At 38.3% G+C, this 17698-nt stretch overlaps 3 protein-coding genes across 6 annotated transcripts; 1 reads left to right on the top strand and 2 right to left on the bottom strand.

Annotated features, from left to right (window-relative positions):
• The first annotated feature begins 674 nt into the window (after positions 1 to 674).
• Positions 675 to 3531, top strand: LOC122311755 (protein CHAPERONE-LIKE PROTEIN OF POR1, chloroplastic-like). Of its 2 annotated transcripts, XM_043126416.1 has the most exons (4): positions 675 to 1106; positions 1961 to 2318; positions 2685 to 2776; positions 3194 to 3332. In XM_043126416.1, the coding sequence occupies exons 1-3, from the start codon at positions 777 to 779 to the stop codon at positions 2756 to 2758; spliced, it is 762 nt and encodes a 253-aa protein (XP_042982350.1). In that variant the 5' UTR covers positions 675 to 776; the 3' UTR covers positions 2759 to 2776; positions 3194 to 3332. The 2 variants fall into 2 exon arrangements, with proteins under 2 accessions (XP_042982350.1, XP_042982349.1); XM_043126415.1 differs by lacking the exon at positions 2685 to 2776 and having other exon boundaries at positions 679 to 1106; positions 3194 to 3531.
• Positions 3532 to 4424: 893 nt separating this feature from the next.
• Positions 4425 to 9522, bottom strand: LOC122308798 (protein ALTERED PHOSPHATE STARVATION RESPONSE 1-like). Its single transcript, XM_043122018.1, has 4 exons — positions 7809 to 9522; positions 6559 to 6782; positions 5706 to 5929; positions 4425 to 5615 (listed from the first exon to the last, which is right to left on the bottom strand). The coding sequence occupies exons 1-4, from the start codon at positions 8692 to 8694 to the stop codon at positions 4775 to 4777; spliced, it is 2175 nt and encodes a 724-aa protein (XP_042977952.1). The 5' UTR covers positions 8695 to 9522; the 3' UTR covers positions 4425 to 4774.
• A 2385-nt stretch (positions 9523 to 11907) lies between these two features.
• LOC122310703 (probable protein phosphatase 2C 60) lies at positions 11908 to 17113 on the bottom strand. 3 transcript variants are annotated; one of them, XM_043124813.1, is made up of 6 exons: positions 16656 to 17112; positions 16246 to 16341; positions 15678 to 16101; positions 14697 to 15064; positions 13478 to 13714; positions 11908 to 12357 (listed from the first exon to the last, which is right to left on the bottom strand). In XM_043124813.1, the coding sequence occupies exons 3-6, from the start codon at positions 15988 to 15990 to the stop codon at positions 12088 to 12090; spliced, it is 1188 nt and encodes a 395-aa protein (XP_042980747.1). In that variant the 5' UTR covers positions 15991 to 16101; positions 16246 to 16341; positions 16656 to 17112; the 3' UTR covers positions 11908 to 12087. The 3 variants fall into 3 exon arrangements, with proteins under 3 accessions (XP_042980747.1, XP_042980746.1, XP_042980748.1); XM_043124812.1 differs by lacking the exon at positions 16246 to 16341; XM_043124814.1 differs by lacking the exon at positions 16246 to 16341 and having other exon boundaries at positions 12311 to 12584; positions 16656 to 17113.
• Positions 17114 to 17698: the final 585 nt, after the last annotated feature.

Raw genomic sequence — 17698 nt, 5'->3', positions numbered from 1 at the left:
CAGTTTTAACTGGGAGATTACATGTATAGTCTTATTAATAAATGAGGATAAAAGGAAAAAGAGTTAGTCTACATATAATCTCCATTCAAAATTAGTCTACATACAGTCCTTATTTTAAATGGGGACTGCTCATGTAAGCTTATATAATTATGTTTAAAAAAATTTAAAATTATAATAATATCATATTTAAAAGAGCAATACCACTTACAATCCTCATTTAAGGATTGAAATTCAAGCTTATGCAATTTTATCTTTAAAATTATAAAAATATCCATCTTAAAATGATGTTTTTTCTTATTTAATAAAGGGTCTGCATATGTCGTCCTTGAGTGGAGACTGCAAATAGAATTTCTCTTTTTAAAATGATATTTTTCTTTTTTTACTCTCATTTATCAATGGACTACACACATAATCCCTCACTCAAGACTGTAAATAAAAATTTGTAAGGAAAAAAATATTATTTTAAAAAAATATTATTTTAATTTTAATTTTTTAAATATAATTGCGTGAATATTTCCTAAATAGGGATTATATGTAGAGTAACTTATTAAAAAAATAATACAATCAATTGCACTAATAGAATATAAAATAGTACGATAAAAGTGATTACTTGTTAAAAAAATAAAACAATTAATTCTATCGCATAAAAAATGATCCGACGGTCACCAATTAAGAAGCACCTACACCACCGCAACACACGCAGACTCTCCGACACATAGCAGCCTCTAGATTAACCGTCTCCTACTCTACGCTCAGCCTCCCGTTTTTGCCAGACAATGGCTGCCACTCTCTCAGTCCGGCCCAACCGCTTCGCCGCCGGTTCACCCTACCCTCGCCCTCCGCCGCGTCTTCCCGTACCATCACACACTGGCAGGCCCGCCAAGAACGAACCATGGCGAGGCGTGAGTACTTCTACCGTTATACCCTCCCGGCGCACGCTAGTCCAAGCCGGCTCGAGAGCCGACGACTCGGCGCCGTCCGAGAAGTCCGTGGAGAACGCTCTCAAACTTCTCGGAGTCTCCGAGGGCGCTTCCTTTGATGAAATACTCCGCGCCAAGAATTCGGTCCTCGCCGCTTGTAAGGACGACCAGGAGGCGATTGCACAGGTTCCTTCTCCTTCGTTTGCTCTCCCCAGATTGCTTCCCTTCTTATTTCAATTGCGAAAGGAGGGAAAAAAAAACAAAACAAAAAGACATTTTCAAGGTTTTACTTTTTTAATATTCGATTTTTTAATAGAATATTTGAGTAGCATTGATGAAGGGCTATGAATTGTATTTGGAGCTCTGAAGTTTGTTGAGAAGCTAGCGATTTCATTTTGATGTAATTAATATTCTTTACATAATTCTCAGGCAGCAGCCTATTAAATTCTTATTATTTCTCTCGTCTTCTTTGGGGTGTCTTGTAATATATTGCCCTTATTGTAAGCCTGTTTTGACTTTTTCTTGATCATAGGTTGTCACTTTCCACTTCCTAAAATCTTGGACCGTACAGATTGCTAGAAGAGTCATGTATGTAAGTGTGAGACAAAGTCCTCTGGTAGTGGCTGTTAGTGTGTATCGTCAGTAGGTTGTCAAAGAAGGCATTGTGCTTTCTGGATGGGTTTTGAGGTCCAGCATTTTTTGTGAAACAGAAACTCACGTTATAATTTGGACGGGTTTTAATGTTGATGGTGTCCGATAAAGTTTAAATTTTAAGAACACTCCCTAGCTACCTTGAAAAACCTGGAGGATCCCGATCTGATGTTGTGGTAAATTTAATTCTGATGATTGATAGGTCCAAGAATTTCAATCCCAGGCTTGATTTAGAAGACTTCATTAGGCACACTCGACAGTGCATTCTTTCGGTCAATGTTTAATGTCCAGTATTTATATTATTGGAAGATGTTCATATGGCAGTTTTACCTAATAAAGTTGTAGGAATCTTCATGTCCTTGTCACTACCATTCTGGGATGTGTTTTAGGTTGAGGCTGCATATGATATGTTGCTTATGCAAAGCTTAACTCAGCGGCGAGCTGGAAAAGTTGTGAATAGTGGCATCCGTTATGCTGATGTTAAGCCTGTAAGTGCTCCTAGGATGGGATCAATGCCTCAGTGGCTGCAGGCTGCTGTGAAGAATCCTCCTGTTTCAGTTGAAACACCATCAAGTGGTGATTTGGGCATACAAGCTGGCGTTTATGGGGCTTTAATGATCTTAACATATGTCAATGGAGCTTCATCATCTCTTGCAGCACCATATGGGGCTGATGTTCCTGGACTGATCTTGGCTGGGAGTTTTGGAGCTTCCTTGTACTTCATGACCAAGCAAAATGTTAAGTTAGGTAAGTAGTTTTCTTATATCTCTATGGTTCTACTTGGCTTTATTAAGATTCAAGGGAATGTTGTCCTCGAGAAGTTTAACTTACTCACTTTACAATATTATTACTTTACAATGTGATTGAAACCGGATAAGAGAAGTGAAAGAAAACCTTGTAAAAATTCATTCAAACAAACAAGCTCCACTTCGGGGTCCCAATACATGTAATTTTTGGTCTACAGACAAAACAAACTACACCAGCAGACCTGGTTTGCATGGACACAAACTACATGGTTTTAATGCACTCTCCACTTAGTAGCGTATTGCTCGTTTATGTATAAAATCAATAATTGATGTTATATTTCATTCCCCTCTCTCATCAATAATGCAGAGTTTCATGTGCTGGTAGTAGAATCTCTCACTCTGATGTTGCTAGCATTGGTGTTACTTGATTCTCTTGATTGAGTCTGGGGTAGTGTAAAGGTTTGGTGCCTTTTCTTCATTAGCTCGAACACCTTCATCACCTTTTTTTTTGGGTCAGTCTCTATTACCTTTTTTAAGGTCATTCAATCATTGAAAAAGGAAAAGTGAGTAAAATCATTTTGTACATAGTCAGCTTACCTGGTTCTGGTCAGTCACTGTGAACTGGTTGAGTTCAGTGGCCCATAAGAGAAAAAGAGTAAAAAATGATCTCCCGTTAATAGAAGGTAATCATGACTGCTTTTGGGTATTATATCCACAAGTGCAATTCAGCTGGTCATTCTGGATTATCAGGGGGAGGGATTAGATAACTGCTCTTCCCTTCTTAAAATAGAACCACCCCTCAGAGAGTGCAAATTTTCACCTTTCTCATGGTTCAGAAATGCTAAAATGTTGTGTGTTTTGCTGTTCGTATTGCAGGGAAGGCTACAGTAATTACCATTGGTGGGCTAGTGGCTGGTGCTGTGGTGGGATCTGCAGTTGAGAGCTGGCTGCAGGTTGACGTTGTCCCATTTCTTGGCATAAACTCCCCTGCTGCTGTAATAAGCGAATTTATACTCTTCTCTCAATTCTTGGTCTCCCTGTGCCTAAGGTAGGGGAAGAGAAGATGGTAATTGTAACCTACGTAGTGCAATCTGTAATTATTCATTTGCATGGTCATACCCGAGCTTTTTTAGGATGTGTATCATCGCATATTTGTACAAAACTGCAAAGAATGTTGCGAAACTTGAATCAATTTTCTCGCAGATTATAATGCTCGTTACAGGCTTACAGCTTTTATGATATGAGTTATATGCATCTCTATTCCTAGTTGCAGAAATATCTTGAGTGATTGTCATTCTTCTTGTTGACATTACTTCTTCTGATTAGATAATCCTGTGAAGTTATTTTACATGTTTAATTGTACAGTGACCATGGAAGTCTAATTTAAGTTCTCCAGGAGTTGTACGAACGATTCATCACTGAGTTTTTCTTTTTGAGAGGTCAAAGACTCGGAATGCTTCATGTATCGAATGACGTAGTCGTTTAAGAGAAAACGACTGTCCTAGTAGTAGTGGTTGCGTAAATGACTTCGGTTCTCGTAAGTTGCGAGTTGTAATAGGTACAAGTCGAGGTCTGCCAAATGGCATTTTAATTCAGAGACTGAAACATAAAGCCACGCATGGATTTGTCTCATAGTCGATTTGGGTTGAGGCCGGTCTGCGTGTAGGTTAACCCCATCGAGTAGTCGTATCCGTATCGTACGAGTGCACCATGACAATTCGGATACGATATCAATGTTCCACCTAAAGCAAACACTCTTAATGTATCTTGTTTTAGTATTAAAGAGAGAAGAATTATAATCTTAAAAGAGATTTTATAAAGATAAATTCATAAATTAATATAATTTTATATAAATTATTAAATTTATTTTACAATAAAATTAATTTTACAATATGACATATTACATAAATTCCTGAATTTATTTTTGTAAAAATCTTTTGTTCCAAAGCAATTCTCGTGAAAGATATGAAATTTATTTTTTTCTCAATTATTTAATAATTCTAAGATTCTATTATATGATTTAAAATTACTTTAAATAAGTATAAATATCTGAATTTTCAATTCAAAATCGACAGGTGTACTCTGTGAGCACAAAGACTGGCCAATCTTACTTAACGCATGTCACGGGGCTTGTCACCCAACATTTCATATAATTCGATCTCCTGTTCACGATCAAAGTTCAATTACTTACAAGAATAGCCCACTTGCATTTCCCACCAGCAGTTCCTGGTTTTCTTGCCAGGAAAGACCTGGAAAATGGGAAACTTACAGGTTTTGCAACAAAAGTTGTGGGCAACCACAAACTATTAATAATGGCAATCATCATCTCGTTGCTGCGAGAAGCTTCCCAAACATATAAATAAATGTGTCTCAGCGAGCTGCTTTGGCACATTCTAATATACAGTACCTTTTATAGGATGAAGACGTCCTAGCCCCTACTATAGCTTATGTAAGATGTCATCTGCTGCCATCGTCTTCAACCATGGAGCCCTCTATATATGATAGATTCCCAGCTTTCTCAGTATTTTCACTGCAGGTTACAAGGTCATTGTACATTTTTTGAGAAGCCTTAGAGAACTCCATTAAGGACTCAAAAACTGTTGAAAACCCAGTTTGAAATCCATTTAATGTGATCCTTTGTGTATCTTGCATGCAACTGTGGTGTTTTTCCTTCTCTACATCCAACTTCATTCTCCATGAGTCCAACTGATCTTTCTTATCAGTCAAGTACTCATCCCGATTTTCCTCTTCTGTCTCCAACTTCAGATCCGTGAATTTGGATTCAAGAAATCTACTCTCGGTCTTCTCGAATGCCATAATCCTTCTGTCGAGATCTTTTGCTAGGCTGTCTACTTTCCTTTTCTGTTGTTGTTCCTCCCCTTGCTGAACCCACAGAGCCTTCACATCCTTTGCCAAGCTTTTCAATGCGAATGCCACTGCTTTATCTGGTAACTTATTTATGGAGGCTAACCAATCACGGCAGATAACAAGCAATGGGGGTCCATCAACTGTATACGGTGCAGCTGAATTTCTGCCCCTAGAGTAGAATTCTACTTCAGGAACTACAAACTTTGCTAGCCAGCCATGGAGAGCTTCTACATATCGTTTCTGGGCCGTTACATACTCCACGAGGCATGCACGCCAATTATGAAGCTCAGCCTCGAGCTGAAGTGTTGCTAGTCGGTGAGTGTCATTGCAGAATTTTCCAAAAGTGGGACAAGTAAAGGACCTGACTTCAAAGAGGATCTTATTCTGGGTTTCATGGGATTCCAACATAATTTTCCAGGTTCTCGTTAGGCTGCACTGGCAAAAAGGAAAATAAGAAACCAGAGAAAGAAGAATATACAACTTGTGAGTTTGCTTGTTTTGTTAAGGCTTACCCCCTTACCCTTTTAATAGTTCAACAATTTGGGGCTGCAATTCTTCATCTCTGAGTTTCTGAATTCTCTTCGATATTGACTCTGCACTTCGAATAGCAACCAAGATCCTGGCATACAAGTCTTTTACTGCAGCTCTGGTTTTGTCCAGTGTTTGTTCACCATCTCCTCTGACATCCTGGTTTCTCAGCCTTAAACATTTTTTCTCATAAATTTTTCGCGTGCTATCTCCAGCCTAAGGACAAGATACAATGTCAAACACTGGAAGTAGATATGGAAGAATACTTGTCAAGTTCTGCAGCTTCTTGCTTTTTATGGTTTATATCAAATTATAGAATATATGAGACACGTGACGGGTTCGAAACCAAGGGTACTGTTAACAGGACATATTCTGGTTGGCATCGGCAGCTGCAACACTTCCTGTTTCATTTTGTCAAGATTGCATTGGCCTCCAAAATAAGATATAATCTAAACTTTTTCAGTAGCTGATTAATTGATATAGATTGACTTCAGCCTGAAAAATCCATGTCTTCATCAAATTCAAAATTTGTGTCCATATCTATCTAGACATGGGTCCCATTAATGTCGTTGTAAAAATCACAAAATAGATTTCAGTATTTTTTCTGCGACCCTTCCAAGCCTATAGCTCGAGACAGCAGATGGGAAACCACATATAAAGCAGGAGATAAAGCTACTAAAGAGACAGAAATGTCCAACTCCAAAATTTGAACTATCTACAAGCCAAAAGTATAAAAAATGTAAAAGAGACCGACACAATTTATCCACTTATTGACTCCGTATTCATTTACACCAGACAAAACATAGAAGATTATAATTTTCTAATCTTGAGAGAGGGTAAATTACCTTAACTTCTTCATACAGCTTCTTCTCCCAAGCATATAATCTTCCTAAAGTCAGCGAATGGCTTCCGGATGCCATTCCTCCGTAGTCATCAAAGAGGTCATTCTTATACTCTGTCCATGTTGAAGAACTTTTCGAAGAGGATGCTACAAGACTCTTACATGATGAAGTCCTCGATGAAGTGGACCGGTTGCATGTAATAGCTTGAATCAGTTTAGTCGAGTTCTCTGCACCAAAATGAAGAGCATTCTTTTTGTTAGTTGGATGTTGACATATGCATAATTAGAGTAGTTTTTCCTTAAAAAAATGGGAAAAAAAATTAGGTATATATCATCGGTACAGAACAATAAAATCTTGGGCCCGTTTATGAAAAAGCAAGGGATATATTCCTTACAAAGTAATTCAGCTTTCTGGGAAAAATGCCATGGTCCAACCAACTGAAAGGTTAATTAATTCAACAAGCATAATAAATACGTCAATTTGATGCAGTACGCCTAAGCAAAATCAAGGCAGATCGTTCAACCTCATACGAATTATATGATTGAAAAAAGTGGACCCTTTTTCTTTCTTTCTTTCCTACTTTTGGTTCTGGAAGAAAAGGGAGGTAGGGGGAGACATTCTTCAAAACTGTTTAGTACTTTAGTTAGATCAAGACAAAAGTGAAGATTAGATCATTTGGCCCATAATTACATAGAAATCAATCATGTAAAGTCCATGGAAGAAGTTTCGGAAATAAATTAACGGACGGGTAAAATCTTTTGAACAGATGAATAAGCCCTAGAGAATAGTTTTCTTCTCTTTTTTACCAAAAGAGAAAGAAGAAACACCGGTGGGACTTCCAAAGGACAATCCAAAACCCCAAGAAAAAAAAAGGGAGAAATTGGAAGTAAGTCAAACTAAATACTCATGCAGACCCAGCATAAGCCCAACAGGTGGGATTCTTTGAAACAAAAGAACAGAGAAATTTACCACCTTATACATCCTATAAACTACATCGCAGAGGAACTTCGATCTTTGGTTGCAAATCAAAATAAGATACGTGCAAAGGTAACTCAAAACCAAAGAATAAAATCATTTTTAAAAAAATACAAATTTTGGGTAAGTGAAAACCCCCGCCTTATTTTTTTCCCCAGAATGCACTGCAGATCAAAGAAAAAATTGTACTGCAACGGAGATAGGACCCATGCAGGACTAAACTATGGGAAACAAAATCTAACACCTGCAAAAAATTGAAGATAAAAACATAAACCCACGTTTTATTTCCTCCAGGTTAGACTGTAGGTAAACTCTATTGGCCTCTAGCATCCTGGAAACGTCCTTGCCAGAATCGAAAGCCCTGATAAAGTGATCTTCAATGTCCTTTAGAGCATCGAGTAGTTCCCTTCCTGCCACTGGGGTATTAATAACTGTGAGCCCCTTGTGCTCTCCTTGGTTCACATTAGCACCATCTACTACTTTCACCACCTCAACGCCACTCTCATGCTCCACATCACCATTTTCTTCAACCATCACCACCTTGGTTTCCTGTTCTTCTCTTTCACCTTCCTCTTCTAGCTCTGGAATCCCTTCCTCTTCCCTCACGACCCTTAAGTCATCATCTGAGCTCCTTCGGTACCCGTTGATAACCTCGGGTCTCATGCTGTCAAAAGGATTAAAGAAATCCCACCCAAAATCTCTCTGTGGTGATGGCATTGATGGCGGCATTTCCATATAAAAGTACCCACAGGGCTGTTCGGCTCTTTCTTCTTCTTCTTCTTCTTCCGCTTCTTCTTCTTCTCTCTCTTCCTCAGAAGATTCTGAAGAAGTTGAGGACCCACACGATTCACAAGCGATGGCTTCTTGAGTGGTAGAATCAGAGGGTCTTTGTTGAAGAAACATTGGGTTGTTTACGACATTCTCCGTTGGAGGAGGAGGACAAGGTGGTGGGAACGTGATGAGGAACTGTGAAGCATGAGAAGAGTGGCGAGCGACAAAGAGATCTATGGCTGCTGCTACCGCATAGAGAGCGTGACAGTACCTACAATGTGCCTCTGCAAGAGTGTGTCTTCTCTCCACAGCAAGCTTCAGTTGACGTTTCCTCTCTCTGCAGATAGATACTACTTCCTCTTCCTGCTCCAGCTTAGAAGCAACGCACCCCATGTCTTCTCTCGGTGGAGATGGAGGTATTTCTCCCTTCCCTAGCTAGCGGGTGATGCTGAGGCCGCTTTTAGGAAAATGGGCTAAAGTGAGAAAAGGTGATTTTTTTAGGAGTCTTTAATTTCTATCTAACAGAAGGGAGGGTTTTTTTTATTCTAGAATGTCTACGCTTCAGGTTTTAAAGAAGCAGAGAAGAAACTGTGTAGCCTTTGGAGAGTTTTGGAGCAACCCATTTCATTTTCCGGTAAAGAAGGGTAGTATTTTGAAGCAACCCATCTCTAAGCCATACCCATTTCATCACTGGGCAGGCTGCCCTACAGACTACAACGCAGATTTTGCAGAGATAATAATATGTTGCAGCAGAGAAGTTTCATTTTTTTCAAAATAAAAGAATTTGCTCAAGGAGAACTGCTAAATAGAGAAAAGTTCCTAGTGGTAAGTTTATTACTAATAAACTATTACTGGCAAGAGAGAATGGCAGAGAATGTGGGAAGAGAGAGGAGGGCCAGCGGAACCATAGGGCGTAAGAAGGTAGGGGCTCGAGAAAGAGAGAAAAAAGCGTAGGCATTCTTGTGTTTGGTAATTTGTAACCAAAACTGAGTTGGCGTACGACAGTGGCAATCCTTTCTCAGCTTTAAAAATAAAATAGAAATTTTCAGCAGAGATTTTAGAGGAAGATCAGCATATTTAGGCTTTAAAATGATGAACAGTGCAATAGCATAGGCACTCAAATCGTCTATAATATGTTGCTTCTGACCTCGAGTTAATGTTACCATACATATTCTGCAGACTACAGATGATTTCATCTAAACCAAAAAAAGCCCTCGTCTTTTTAGTTTTTAAATAAAGCAAACAGAAGTTACAGAAGGCGCTCTCCTATTAGCCTAGCCGGGGTGCTCAGTAGCCACAGCTACAGTCTCACGGGGTAGGCCAGTGAGTAAAAAGAGGAGTCAAACTTTTTAGTAAATTACTGGTAAAAGGGCACACTGACCACTGCATGCTCTCTCTGAGAGAGAATATGAAATGTCACTGTGTTGGTGTTGGTATTATTTTTATCCTTATCTGTCTGTTTACTTTTCAAACCTATTTGAGCACTAATAATCAGAGCATAATTGTGTTTTATTTTTGTGAGTGGAGATTTATGTATGGGTTTAGGACAGGAAAGAGCCATTGTCTTTGGCTGCCAAAGACACATCTGTCTCTTTGCTATTTAGATATTTTGGCTTTGGCACTAGATTTTGGTCCTGTTTGGTTGATTTATGAGCCAGGTGATGCTATATAGTCTAGACTTCTCTGTCAATGCGTCTAAGGAACAAATAAAAAATATAAAGTCCACGTAATGTTGGCAGGTTGTAATCATCCCTGTCCAGACAAAAAGCAAAAGAAACATATGATCAACCTGAATGCTAGTTCATGTGAAATATATCAATTACGTGTATTACGATATGATATTATTTCTTAAATTATCCTAAATTTATCCTAGATGTTCGATGCAGACTACAGATCATATCATAATCCCTATGCCCCATATAATATAAAGACTGATTTCAGCTGTTGGTTCATAGGTGAAGCTATATGCGCAAATTGGGTTCGTTTCAAGACTGACTACAGTGCAGCCAGCAGTGTTCCCCAAAACTGAAGCAGCAACTCTTTAGCCACATTCACGAGTCATCTACAAAACAACCCCTCTTGCACAATCTAACAAAAATTGGTATTGAAAAAGTTAAATTCTTTTCATATGAAACTATAAAAAAGACAAAAAAAAAAAAACAATTTATTTATTATAAAAATAATTATTTTTTATTAAAATAAATATATTTTCTTCATGAACAAAAAATGGTATGGGGAACTAGATCGAATGACGTGTGTTCATAACAAAATACAAGGGAAACATGTCCTTTCGTCCGGCATAAATGAAGCCAAGCACTTTCTTAATAAGATCGACTGACTGAACTGAGGAAGAATGAAAGGCTGAAGGTGAAAGAAAACAGCTTTGATGTTTTTTTACAGTGTTTTATATTCTTTTAAGAACTGTTTTCGAGAACCAAAAAAATATCATTCTTTTTAAGTAGTCTGGATTTTATCAAGAAAATACATAGAATTGTCTACCAACTTCTTACGTAGTGGACTTGCAAATCCATTAAAAATGGCTTCGATCTTGGAATTGTAAAATCCCTCTCGAAATCCTTCAAAGATCCAATTTTGTCACCATAACTCAGACTCTACAATCAAATCACGGGTTCTTTGACATTGGCATTGATGAATGTGCTTTTGAGTAGGATCACAGCTTACAACAAGGAGTGGCAAATAAAATACGACATTGAGTTGAAACATATTAACATGGGATTTCTTTTCTTTTATTTTCTTTTATGGGTTAGCGAGAATATGCTCAATCTCTGAACCTCTGACAAGAAAGACAGAAAAGGCAGCCTTTCTCCCTCCTCGTAACTCCCTACTTCCTCGCTTTTTCAACGTTTCTATTTAGAATTTCGATGAATGTGTCATTATATATCAGATGGACAGGACTCCTGATGTAAACTCATTAAGTTCAATGATAAACGGCATTGTTTACCTGTGCCTACTAGTTAACAACTCTAGTGGAAGTGATCCAAGACCAATGTATCACCTCTATTGGATTGTGCCCACCACGCTTGTTTGTGCAGTTCGTTTAATTCAATCCCAAGGAAATTGACTGACTGAAAATGCTGCTGACCAGTAAGATGTGAAATAAATGGTCTGGGGTGGGGTGATCCGAGATTGTACTGAGGGTGTTTTCTTCTTAAGTTCTCACACCGTATAGCTCTCCTTCACAGTACTTCTACCCCGTCAATTGACATCATCTCTCATAAATGGTCTCTCTTTCCTTTGGGAATCAAGGCACCAAAATCTGAGCTACCACCCACAAGCGTAGAGCGCTTTTGATATCTCCATAAAATGAGAGCAATATTAGGAAGAGTTCACAATATCATGGCAATATTTCTGATTTTACCTGACCACCACCCATGTTTTGAACTCGTTTTCCCCCAGATAAGTGACCCGAATATCGAGTATCCAATGTGTATCTTCTTTGCACAACTCTGCCTGCAAATCACTCCACAGCTCAAACTTTTCTCAATGCCAATTTAGAGTAGAGTGGAAAGAGCAAAGAAGCAAGCAAACAGGAAGGGGAAAAAATTAAGAGGGTAAGAACAGTGCCGAGGAAATAACCATCATGTCTGTCACCTAGAAATGTTGTCTTTCTCCGGTTTCTTTTCATTTTTGGCACAGATGCTAAATACAGTTAAAGGTTACGGAGTACACTAAAGAATTGAAGGCCTGCTCATGCGATCTCTTCGGGTAGCTACCTGGTATTCACATAGGAAATAGTACAACAGACAAGCACAACATAGATCTTAACTAAGTATTGCCAACTTCAGTTGGCGTCATACAAGGTGCCAGTGTGTTAGGGGGAAGGTTTATACCACCCCCTCTCACGGATATAGTAGGACACCTGACTGAGCTAGCCCTGCTTACGAGATTTGAGTCTACAAAGACAACAATCACTGTGATATCATCGTGGAAATGGCGGCGGACACCACGGTCGATCCTCTTCAAGTCTGAATACCTCATTTCTCTCTTCTTTGCGGCTTCTTGCAAAGCAGCTTTTACTAGCCTTCTTGCACTTCCCTGCATGAAGTTCAACAGAAGTAAATTTTCTTTCCCTTTTCCACCTCCAACAATAAAGCTTGACGTCTGACATAAACCTATTACTTCAATAGAAAGTAACAAGGATCGGATTTGACTGTATTCCATATAGCATGTGCCAAATAAGATTCAAAGAAAAACAAAAAAGGTGGGAGTTAATTTTTCTCTCCTGTCTGATGGACAGTTCTCATTTGGCATTCAACAAAATCCTGCAAGCAAGCACAGGAGCAGATTCAAGTTATCTTAACTTGGGGTAGAGTAAGCCAAGCCACAGCAGAATGGCAGGCATCTACAATACATTCGATGCTCAATGGAAATGATTTAATTCCACCACTTTTTGCATTGCATCCAAAGGAATACATGGTTTTTATCCCATATGACAGAGAAAACCTATTGGAACACTTACTATGAATCCAAATGCTCATTTACTGTATTAGAGTTTGTCTTATCAGTACGTTCTGAGACAAAATAACTAATAAGGCAATATTTTCTCTTTAATGAGTAAATTAAGGCCACTGGATAAAACTCTAATCGATCCCACTGAAGATTATATAACAGTGGTCAAATGAAGACACTTCCTTCACAATGGGAAGGGCAGCCCAAACTAATATTTTCTTACAAACCTCATTTCCCCCACAAATATGGTTGAATGTCAAAGCAAAAGAATGTAGAATCCATCAGTTTAGGAACAAGAAAAGGACAGGGGGAAGGGGTCTGGAAAAGGAGATTAAGAATTTACGCCTGGCTGAAGCACTCCCAACTGAATTTAACGTCCTAAAAGATGTCAACCACATAGTCAAATTTTCATTATATGCACGGCTACCAACTGCCATGAAGAACATGATAATGATCATGATGACCAAGACGATATAACTCCAGCAATGACTCTTATGGTAAATATAGAAAGGCATTCACATACGTCAAAACAACTAGCACATCAGTCCACCAAGAATTCTACTTGCTAGATATTGAAGGAGACCAACCCAGATCTAGGTTGAACTGCATATTGTCTCTACCATACTTCCTGACCCAGGACTGAAACAACATAAGTTCTCTTTACCAATAAAGAACGAGCAATTAGTACTAAATTTATGTAACTTACATTGTGTGGATGATTTTGAACCATATCAACTGCTTCCTGATTGCTAAGGTGCTCCCACAGCCCATCAGATGCAAATATAATAAATTGATCATGTGGTTGCAATTGGTGCACCGATATTGCTGGTTCAGAACTAAGTATTGGCCTTTCGAAAGGTTCCCGAAGGCGAAACTTAGAATATAAAGGCTCCCTGTTGAACTCAGACTTTTTTAAATATACATCACCAATTGATCTAGAAATCTGCAAGATGAAAGACTTAAGTAATTATGGAAAGTTTTTTTTTTTTTTTGATCGGTAAGAAAGCATTTAAAAAAAGAAGATGCATAAAGTCAATTAAGCCAACATATATCCACATGAACGGTTGAACCAAACTCTTGTCCAGCATCATCACGTTAAAATCCTGCTTTGTATTGATAAAGATGCAGTCAAGTTACATATGTCAGAGAAATATGCTTCCTTAGTAACAGACAAAGAGGCACGCTAGCTCTCTCGCTTTTTCTCAGAATTCATCATAATGATTCACGACAGTCTGTCCCAATGATTCTCACAGGCGGATATATATTTTCACAATTACAAGATTAATAAAATATCAGAGGTGCCACACTTCTAATTTATGTAGCATTTATACCAACTGCAATGATTTCCTCCTACATGTTTATCTTATCTATCTTATCCAAACTCAGGCTTCATATTAAACTCCAATCACTAATATTGCTTGACTAGCATGATTAGGAGTTGGGCCATCTGAAGTATGGCTGGTTATATAGTGAAGTGTGTGGTCAAATTAAACAAGAAAGTTTGAGAATCCTTTCCATTATTGCTCAGGAATTTAGTAGAAAGCAAGCAAGAAGAGGAAGAGGAATCCTGAAGCCTGAAGTATGAAGTATGAATTAACAGCCACTTATCCCACTTTCCTCTGATCCGCTATAAGAGTCAATGCACTGAAAAAGCGGCCTCATCAGTGGCCTACGTTGACACCAATGATAAAATCATCCAAAATTATAAATGAACTGAAGAATTTACCTCTGTCAAAAGAGGTGGAAGAGGGGGAGGGGAAATAACACAAGATGGAAATAATTAAAAAAATAGGAACTGCACTCATAAATAGAAAATAAAGCCTGAACGGTACTACATAAATTAGGAACATATAATTTTCTTTACTTGCTCCAACTGCAAGAAAAATTGATGCTAAACCATTTTCTAAATATCAAATGAAACTCACCTGTATAAGGCCTTTTACACGCCATACATTATGTTTCAACACTACAATCTGTGAGTCATTGGGATGCAAAGACTGCAGCTCCTGTCTCACAGATTCTATACAAGCATTGTGCTCCATCGACATTTGGATGGCTAAAACCTCCCCTGTTGCCCTCACCACTCTTCCCAGGACAGCACGGGAATCACCAAGGTTGGCAATGTAAAGGGTTCCCCCACAAATAATGCCAACAAGGGCACATGACCCAACGGCTGCAATCTGTGGTTTTATTGGCCATTCTCTGGTAACAAGAGACAAAAACCCATCTTCTGTTGCTTGAAATGCTTTCCGTATCACATCCATTGACATCGATTGTTGCTCTGCAGTAAACCCTGCATATAAAAATAATTAAAAAAATATTCAGCACCAGTGCTGGGTCTTAAAACCCACAAAATCACCACAAAAACATATTTTATCCACAGTATTAACTCACTTGAGTACCAAATTTTCACGTTCACAATTCTACTGCTCCAGTTAGCGGCTGATAAGGGGAAAAGGGACAGAATAGCAAAAGGAAGAAAGAGTCGAGAAACTGAAATTCTAAATCTTAAAAATACCAATATTTTTGGCACCTATTTTGCCTTTAAATGAATTCAACTTGGTGATTCTTTCATTTTCAGATACTTACACATGAGACCTTTCTAACTCAACCAACCTAGAAGTTTACGACTACTCTTTCAGTCAGCCATCTAAAGACTTGTCGTGTATTATGTATTTTCTTTTTTTCAATTTTATCAGCATCCGAATAAGGAGCATTCAAACTTGGGACCAAAATAATTCCAAGATACAAAACAATCAGCTGAGGATTACACCTAATGAAGCAGAGGTCAATGGTCTGTATCTTTCCATCTTTCCTCTTGGGGGCCCAAACTTACGCATAAAAATAGAACAGAAAGAAACCTTTGGAACATAATATTCTATCAAACTAGGAGTCAAGTCACTCACTCTTCAGATGCTGAAATAGGTGAACATTGATATAGCGTGATGTCTCAGGCCCGCCGTGCCCATCATAGATACCAACAAAGGTACCATAGGGGCCGGTCTCATGCGAGCTCAAACTGCCAGACTCCAGCTGGCTCTGGTCCTCAAGCAAATTGTTGGCCTGGACTACAGCCATAGAGAATTCACCATTCAAGTGCTGTCCGCTGTCTTTGTACCACAATAGCCCATCTTGGCGCCCCACTGCATCAGAAGCCGCATGAACATATGACCTCGGCCGAAAACAGGCCCTCAAAAAGTTCATCAACTCCGGTAACATCCCTCATCTCATCTAAACAACCCTCAAAATTCTCATCCACATCAAAAACAACTGACCCAGAAACCCAATTCTGTATTCTGTTCTTCTCAACTTCACAGCACAATAATCACACTACAAGACATCAACGATAAAAGCACATATAAAAATCAAAACTTGTTAATTAGAACCTACAAAATCAACAACAAAGTGCGAACGGAATAAGTAATTGAACGACTAGAGCTTAACGACATCAAATAAATGACATTTAGAAGCCACCTTGACAGTTGAATTCAGTAGGAAGATTGAACCAGAGAAGCAATTGAGTCCTATAATCTGACGCCCATCTTTGTTTCCTCTTGTAAAAAGAAAACCCTATGACCACGAACAGCCGCTAATGATGAAAAAATCAAAAGAGAACCAAAGGGGCGTTTTTGAAAAAAAAAAAAAATATATTGGTCAAAGCCACTCTCTCTCGGACAAGTGTTAGGTCAGCCATTTGGGATATCCAGAAGGTCTACCTCTTCACACTGAAAAACTGAACCGTACAAATCCCCCCAAAAATTCATCAATCCCAAAAATTCAACTTCCTTTTCTTACATATATAATAATATAAGCAATAAGACTATGACAACAAAAAACGCATATGCTAAAAATGAACGAAAAATAATGATACTAAAAGAACTTACACAATAAGTTGGCAGGTTTGTGAAAGCTACCGCGGGTTACAGCTCAAGAAGAGAAGGATCTGGAAAGAGCGAGAAGAAGCTCGTGAGGGCGTGACCAGGCATTAGACTAGATCTGTGGATCCATCGAATCCAATAAGAGCAAAAAATTGGTCTTGATTGTGTTTGCTTTGTAGAGGTCTGTGGATGATGAAAGATTTGAAGAAGGAGAACAAAGGTAAAATGGGGGGGAACTTTGAGAAACACCAGAGTCTATGCGTTGAGGATTGGCAGAACGGAAGCTCTCGCTCATTCTCGGTAGACAAGCCAGATAAAAGGCCAACAATGGAGAGCTTGAAGCCAGCAAGGCGAAGGTCCAGCTATGGGCTCCACACCCCTATAGCTAAGGCCTAAGAGTTGGAGAGAGACGGCAATAGATGGAGTCAATTTCCCGATGAAGTTATTTGGGTACCTATAATGTGCACTGCGGTCTTATGTGGTTTTATCAAATGGGCTTCATATGAGACCACGTGGACAAAGATAATTATTTAAGAATTTCATATAATATAGTATTTTTATTTTATTACATGATGACGTGTTATTAAAATTATTTATATAAATAAAAAAAATATAAACTCCCATTTTTTTAGACCAAAAATATTCACATTATTTTTTAATAAAATAGTATATAGATAAAAAAAAAAGTACATGTGAATATATATAAATATAGAAGTTTTTTGTGAGTATAATTAACATTGTTCCTAATATCTTTATGGTACATATATACTACATAATCTAAAGTACTCCATCAGCATTAATTGAAACAAAACATGGCACTAGACAGTGAGATAATAACGTACGTCTAACTAACGTGTTTCAGGAAATTGGATGAGGACATAATCCACCACTGCTACAATGTTTGTCTCCAATAGTGGAAATGTTGGGTCAGCTTCAAAGGTCACTTAATTAAATTAAAAAAAAAAATGGCAGATGGAAAGTAGTTGATGCACTGTGTGACCAAAAAAATGTCACGTCTATTTTTCCTTTTAAGAAATTCGTGTAGTATC

This window comes from Carya illinoinensis, chromosome 5 (assembly GCF_018687715.1).
Source record: "Carya illinoinensis cultivar Pawnee chromosome 5, C.illinoinensisPawnee_v1, whole genome shotgun sequence".
Classification (NCBI taxonomy): Eukaryota; Viridiplantae; Streptophyta; class Magnoliopsida; order Fagales; family Juglandaceae; genus Carya; species Carya illinoinensis.
This window is presented reverse-complemented; position numbering and strand designations above follow the sequence as displayed.

Bases quoted from the DNA above. Each gene is read 5' to 3' on its own strand.
- LOC122308798 (XM_043122018.1), bottom strand. From the start codon at position 8,694: ATGGGGTGCGTTGCTTCTAAGCTGGAGCAGGAAGAGGAAGTAGTATCT. The intron at 6,783-7,808 runs GTGGGTTTATGT...ATTTTGGTGCAG, and splicing joins TAACCTGGAGGAAATAAAAC to AGAACTCGACTAAACTGATT. The intron at 5,930-6,558 runs GTAATTTACCCT...TCTTGTCCTTAG, and splicing joins AGCTGTATGAAGAAGTTAAG to GCTGGAGATAGCACGCGAAA.
- LOC122311755 (XM_043126415.1), top strand. From the start codon at position 777: ATGGCTGCCACTCTCTCAGTCCGGCCCAACCGCTTCGCCGCCGGTTCA. The intron at 1,107-1,960 runs GTTCCTTCTCCT...GATGTGTTTTAG, and splicing joins ACCAGGAGGCGATTGCACAG to GTTGAGGCTGCATATGATAT. The intron at 2,319-3,193 runs GTAAGTAGTTTT...TTCGTATTGCAG, and splicing joins CAAGCAAAATGTTAAGTTAG to GGAAGGCTACAGTAATTACC.
- LOC122310703 (XM_043124813.1), bottom strand. From the start codon at position 15,990: ATGTTACCGGAGTTGATGAACTTTTTGAGGGCCTGTTTTCGGCCGAGG. The intron at 13,715-14,696 runs GTGAGTTTCATT...TTCATCTTGCAG, and splicing joins GTGTAAAAGGCCTTATACAG to ATTTCTAGATCAATTGGTGA. The intron at 12,358-13,477 runs GTAAGTTACATA...AACTTCATGCAG, and splicing joins TTCAAAATCATCCACACAAT to GGAAGTGCAAGAAGGCTAGT.